Here is a 7,147-nt window from a genome sequence, read left to right as displayed (position 1 = left end):
CACCGCACCTCCACTGGAGTCCTTCGTCTCTAAGTGGATTCTACAAGATGCACCTTTCGAGACTCTTTTCAGTCCATCTTGAATTAAGCAAACTGTTAAACTTCAACTGCACTATTTATATACTACTTGCCATTACTGGACTGATTTATTCACATGAGAAAATGTAAAACAGAAGATTTTGCTGAAAATATTGCAGAAGACAACGTAGTATTTGAACTGAAGGAGACAAACATTACTATTTCTTAATCACTGATATGTGTTTGCTCCGAATTTGCCTTGGATTTCCTACATCTCATGCTAAATACCCTCACAAGCTGCCTGGAACGATAGTCGCATGGAAAGATCCTGACATGGACTCATAAGCAAGGGAAACTTCTGGAGGTGTATTTCACTGCAAGGATAACAAACAAACAAGAATATCCCAGTTTTTAGGTCATTTATAATTAGGCACTTTTGAATTTTAAACTAGTGCAAATATATATTCTTTTCCTCCACTGTGAAAATATTTTCAGATCATTTTACTGGATTTGTAAAAGTGTTTTTATATTGGTCCATTTATATTTATTCACAATATTAATGTATTGCTTTTAAATATTTTTTCAGAGGTTTTATAATATTTATAAATAATTTATTTATACAAAATAGCAACCTACAGCAGTAGTGATTTGTATTAAGTAGATTTTTTTTTTTTTTTTAAACAGAGACCCAATAAAAATCTTCTCTTGTTTTACCTTAAGACTCCAGTTCAGCAAAGGACTTGTAAACATTTGCCTAACTTTAAGTCCACGAGCTTCCCTTTGACATAAGTGGTGAAACTTGGGAATATGCTAAAGTACATTGTGAACATAACCCTGATTCAGCAGTGACTCCATAAGAAAAATAGTTATGGTAATTAGTTTCACCACTCCAACAGATCACACACCACAACCTGAACTCTGCAGCTTTTGTGTTTCTGCCTGTTACCAGATTATTCCCCCCCACAATAGTTAAATATTACCTGAAAGCAAAACAAAACAAAAACAAAAACTAGCCATTGGACCAAATCTTGTAAGGATCTCTCTCCGCCAAGTTTGGGTATGTAGATAGTATTTTTGAAGAGCTATTTGTCAGTCATAGCACTGTCTAGGATTAATTTAAACCAGACCCGAAATCTGGAGATTTCTTATTTAAAGGTTTTTAAAAGAAGTCAACCAACCACTACATTAAATGTTCAAATAGTAAAAAAAAAACAAATTGTGTGTGAATTTTTACACTGATTGGCAGCCTGCCTTTGGGAAAACAACAGGAATGCATGTCCCATTTTAAATCCCTTTTGTAACACAATCCAAACTATGCAGTTTCTAATAGGAGACTGTAAATTCTTCACAGTCAACAGATGGCAGCATTGCAGAAGCTTTTGCCCTCTGTTCTCTTTATTTGAGGCAGGGGTCCCGGCTGCCGGACCCGCTCAGCCCGCTGCCAGTCTGGGGTCCCGGCCCTGCCCACATACAGTGGGTACCTACCTTCTCTCTGGTTCTGGCCCATTCTCTTCCTCTCTCTGCACTGAGCTGAGGGTGGGAGTGCACTGAGCACAGGGCTGGGGGTGAAGGGTCTGGCCAGGAACTAGAGTGAGGGAGGGGGCTAAGAGTTGGGGAAGGAGGTTTGGGTGTGGGAAACTTACCTGGGCAGCTCCCATTTGGTGTAAGGGGTGCAGGTGGGAATGTGTGTGTGGGGGAATGTGTGGGGGTGCCAGAGTCAGGGCTGGGGTCATGTGGGGGTGGTGAAGGAGTCAAGCAGAGGGCTGAGTGTGTATGAGGGGGGTACAGGGCTCAGGGCCTGAGGGGTCTGCGGGACTCAGGGCAGAGGGCTGGAGGGGATATGCCCCTATTCCAGCCCCCTTCCCCTTCCCCAGCCCCGCCCCCGCCATACCCTAGCCCTGCCCTATCCACTCCCTCCTACTTCCTGCCCCCTGACTGCCCCCCTCAGAACTCCCAACCCCCCTGCTCCTTGTCCCCTGACTACCCCCTCCTGGGACCCCTGCCCATAACTGCCCCCCAGGACCCCACCCCCTATCTAAGCCTTCCTGCTCCTTGTTCCCTGACTGCCTCCCTACGACCCTACCCCCTACCTGTCCCCTGACTGCCCCGACCCTTATCCACACCCCTGCCCCCAGACAGAGCCCCAGGACTCCCATACCTATCCAACCGCTCCCCGCCCCCTGACAAGACACCCAGAACTCCCGACACACATAACCCCCCCTGCTCCCTGCCTGCCCACCCCAACCCCTCTCCACACCCCTGCCTCCTGACAGGCACCCCAGAACTACTCAGTCATCCAACCCCTCCCCCAGCGCCTTGTTCCCTGACCACCCCCTCCAGAGACCCCCCCACCCTAATTGCCCCCGCAGAACCCTCCTTGCTCCCTGTCCCTGACTGCCCTGACTCCCATGCCCCATCCAACCCCCCCTGCTCCCTGACTGCCCCCTACAGAGACCCTCCGGCCCTAACCACCCAGCCTGGGATCCCACCCCCTATCCAAACCCACCCTGCTCCCTGTCCCCTGTCTGCCCCCACCCCTTATCCAACCCCCCCGGCCCTGGACCCCTCACCGTGAGGCTCCTAGCAGCATGTTTGGCTCCGCACAGAGCCAGACACGCTGCCCCACGGGAGTGGGCAGTCACACCCCTCAGAGTGCTGCGCGGGCAGAGGCATGGCTCCAGGGGCGGGGGGAAGATGGGGGAGGGGCCGGCGGCTTGCCGCGCCAGAAGAGTGGGGCCATTTGCCCACTCCTGCATTAGGGTGTGCCTGGGCACACCTGGCACACCCCGTGCGAACGCCTATGCCTCCTGCCCCCGCTGGAGGGGGAGCGGAGAGCGCAGAAGAGCGGGCCGGGCTGGGCAGAATTTTTAATGGCACGCGTGCCATAGGTTGCCGACCTCTGATCTGAGGAGTTCTCAAACATTTCATGATGTGGGCCTAATCTTACAAAAATTGTTCTAATGATCATTTCCCCTCCCATTCAAGATCAGGTAACATTTTTGTGGCAGGTACACCAAATCTTACAGAGAAAAGTAGTACTAGAAATGCATTAAATAATTTTAGCGGTCTTTAAAGGAACGTGCAATCTGCCAGTTCTCTGAAGACCACGACTCAGTACTCTGTGTACTACTACTGATTCATGACCCTTTGTTTGGGACCTGCTGGTTTAGAGGCATGTACAAGGAGTTAACTATTAAAACAAATGCCTATCCTTTCTTATGGTGCAGTTTTTTCCAATAGCTGTAGCCATCAGCTGTCGAAGTTCTTTCCTGCCCAAATCTTTCTCCCTTCATTCATTCCTTCATGTAGTTGGAGCCTACCGGTTATATTGACAAAACACAATTATATGAAAATAATGAGAGCAAAATAGACTGAAATGAAAAAGTCAAGGATGACAAAATCACCACCTCCAAAATGTATCCCCCCCTCTATGGTGGAACATGGCAGTCCTGGTGGAACCTGGGAGCCATACAAACTCTTCAAAGTCTTATTACTTCATTACCTGTATAATGCAGAGAGGAATCTCCTGACATTCATCTCATCATATTGTTTTTAAGCTGTGCTACGTGGAAGAATCCATTCATCTATTGAAGAAGCCATTTGAGGATACGTAAAAAGGGAGAAAATGGTACCAATGCATCCTCACTTAAGCTCACCTTTATCCTTCCACTGGCAGGCAGGAGGGGATACTTGCAGGTTTGTCTCCAGGCTTCATCATAGAAACAGATGAGCCTCTGGCTTCTACACAGAACACAAGGTCTTGTCACACAGAGCTACAGTCTGCATCAGTTGTCAGGACAAGTCAGAGCCCCGTTCCAGTCCCTGTCAACGTGGTTTCATTACAGCCATGCAACCAGGGCTTCCTTCAGGCTGCAGTTGCCTCAAACACTCCCTGTAAGTGTCATTTCTGGGCAGTTGACATGGCGAGATGCACCCACCAGACCTGTACTAGCACTGCCCCAGCCCAATGCACATCTACTCACTCCAGGCCCCACACATGAATCATAACAATATGGAGAACAACCCAAGAGGGAACTATGTGCTAAAGCATCTGACTCCATAGCACCTCATCTCACCCGACACACACTTCCATGTGGCACAGGTAGGAGTCACAAGCAGAGGGCTCTATCCCTGAATTGAGCCCCTGCAGCAGGCTCTGAGGCCCTTATAGACAACTTTTCTCAAATAATAGACTAGTCGGTAGCCTACTTGCTGCAGGGGAGATGAAAGTAGGGGTGCTAGAGTTGAGCAGCTTCAAATAATATTAGCAAGTGAATGCATGGGCTCCATTATATACAGCGTTTACAGTTTTGTTCAATGGCTTTCAGCAGCCACACTAATAATTATTCCAGCGCCCCCAAATTGCTGTTACCATACAAATTTACTGAAAAAGATGATTTGGCTCCCCCAACTCCCAACACCCTGTGATTATTCTGTTACCTTATCCTCTCCTAGTATTCATACTATTCATTCCCCTCTCTCCTCAACATCTTCCTCTGGACTTTACCCTGGTGTGGAATAAACATCCCCAACACCCATGGAAAGTAATGTGAAAATGTGGAGCATAGCCCATGGCAATCTGGGGCCTCTGGTAAGTCTGCTTTTCCTGCTTTACAGAAACTTTCATGTAGCGGATACAAAAATCTGAAAGTTCTTAGAAAAGTGCAGGAAGACGTGGGAGACTCTAACCAAATTAATATGTACAAAAATGTTTTCATGGTTTCGTCATGTGATTTTTTACTTTCTAATGTCAGTGAAAAGAGTTTTCTTTTTGGATGAAAACAGATTTTCCTGCCATGATGGAAAAATCCAGCACAACAGTCTGTGCTAGGGGAAGAGAACCAGAAAATGAAATGTGACCACAGGACTAGAAAGCAGTGAATTAAACAGAAAGAAAAAGATTGAAGCCTCCAGAAGGGAAAAATTTAAAAAAAAACAGAAAATGATGAAACAAAAATTCAGCTACCAAATATTTATATTCGGAGACATGAAGGAAAGACACAGCAGTCTACGTAGGACCCTCAACAAACTCCAGGCTCACGGTTCCACACAAAGAAAAGGACGGTATAGACATCATCATGACCTCCAGGTGTTTGCTGCATGTTTGCCTCGTACTGCTCTTCTCCACTGAAATCTCATCTCGGCTCTGTACCATGCTTCACTTCCAGCAGAACAAAGTGAACAAAGAGAGCTTGGAGCTTCTGCAGAAAATGAGCGGAAATTTCCCCTCACAATGCATAAATGAAAGGACGGCTTTCAAACCCACCCAGGATGTTGTCCAACTCCCAGTGTCCCAGAAGGAGAATGCCAAGGTGGCAATCCAAGAAATCCTCCAACAGATCTTCAACATCTTTAGCAAAAACCTCACCCAAAGTGCCTGGGATGGGACTTCCATAGTCAGGTTCCAAAATGGACTTTACCAGCAAATTCAGCGGCTGGAGGCATGTTTGAGAGCACAGATGGAGAAGGAATTAACCAACCCAGAAAGCGAGGACCTCCAGCTCACCAGCCGGAGAGTGAAAAAATACTTTCAGGGGATAGATGCTTTCCTGAAAGAAAAGCAATACAGCCTGTGTGCCTGGGAGATCATTCGCATGGAAATATCCAGATCTTTTGTACTGATTGACAAACTCACTAGAAGCCTTAGTAACTAAGGTACAGTACAAAGCTTTTCCCTGGAGTAAATGAACTAACATTAGTGTAATTTTTACAGCTGAACAGAGATAGTGGATATTTTATAACTCTGCTTATATAGGGCCTGATCGTTCTTCTACAGGGTCTATGGCCAAATAGCAATTGATTTCCATGGCAGCAGCTTTAGGCTCTTCCTGTCCTGTACTGGAAATGGATTTGCAATTACAAGGATTTATTTTTGGGGGTTTCTACTATTATTTATTTTTGCACATCTTCATAATCTCTCACGTATCAGTACTGTTGGGCAGTAGATAATTGGCAGACCACGCAACAAAGTACACATATGTGGAATCTTTAGGCACCTCACCAGCACTTTGGTCATCAGATAACGATACTTTCCTCCCTCCCACACCACAAAGTACTGTAACTTTGACATATGTAGTGTGTTTCTACGATTATCATCATTGCTATTAATCTGTCCCCATGAGAACTATTTCTAGTATTCCAAGGTTTGAGAAGCTTCCTAGAGACTTTAAAAAAATTTACATTCTAAATGACTTGCGAGCTTATGTGTGGAAAAGACGTTTTCATTTAATTTATTGAGATCAATTCAATGAAAATTATATTTTTTCCCTTTGTGTTTCAACTATTTCCTATTTCATTTCAGCTCTGGACACTGCAACTACTGAAATTAAAACAGAAGGATGCAGTGGAATCCCTCCTCTCTGCTGATTCTTCCCACGGTGACGTCTAACACTCCATAACGCTTGACGTATTATGCAATACATTCGCTCTATTATGGAATTCCAATTGCACAAATTACATTTTATGTGATAATATTCTGTTCATTTACTCATTGTTTAAAATGCAAAATGAAGGATATTGATGCAAAAAAAGTTACAAGACAATTAAGAATTTTAAAAGAAAGGGTTGGACCTTAAACATTGTTGACATTATGTGTTTGCTATATATTTCTATGGTTCAACTCTTCTCTGATCAAATCTCACCTCTGAACTGTAACATGCAGTATAACCACAGTACAATAGCACAACATGTGTGAACTGGAACAGCTTCCAAACAAAGAGGTCTGGATAATTTTCCTATAATGTCAGAACGAAGAGAGAGATTTCAGGTGACACCAAGAGGTTCTCAAGTTCTGAGTGTCTCTGAAGGAAAATGCCCAGGTGACAATCCAGGAAATCTTCCAACATATTTCCTGCTGTTTTTGCAAAAATCTCTCCCAAGCTACCTGAGGCAGGAGTTTCGTTCAGAGAGTCCAACAGACTCATCAGCCAGCTGGGCATCTGGAGACATGTTTGGTTGCAGTGCTGGAAGGTGGGACTCTCTCACCAGGATGGAAGAAAGGACTTTCAGCTCACCAGGATGAAAGTGAAGAGATACCAAGAGAATCTGAGTGGAATTAGAAAGATTTCAACTATAGGACAAACTCAAAGAAGTTTACATATTAAAATACCAACCTTTAAAAAAATACTAAC

The 7,147-nt window shown here is 45.0% G+C and overlaps 1 protein-coding gene across 1 annotated transcript; it reads left to right on the top strand.

The window, feature by feature from the left end:
• Positions 1–5,095: 5,095 nt before the first annotated feature.
• LOC135972264 (interferon beta-like) lies at positions 5,096–5,725 on the top strand. Its single transcript, XM_065549625.1, has one exon. It carries the CDS (start codon positions 5,096–5,098, stop codon positions 5,669–5,671), a length of 576 nt encoding a protein of 191 aa, XP_065405697.1. The 3' UTR covers positions 5,672–5,725.
• The last annotated feature ends 1,422 nt before the right edge of the window (positions 5,726–7,147 follow it).

This window comes from Chrysemys picta, chromosome 6 (assembly GCF_011386835.1).
Source record: "Chrysemys picta bellii isolate R12L10 chromosome 6, ASM1138683v2, whole genome shotgun sequence".
Lineage (NCBI taxonomy): Eukaryota > Metazoa > Chordata > Testudines > Emydidae > Chrysemys > Chrysemys picta.
Note: the sequence above shows the minus strand (reverse complement) of the source record. Positions and strands in the feature narration are given on the sequence as shown.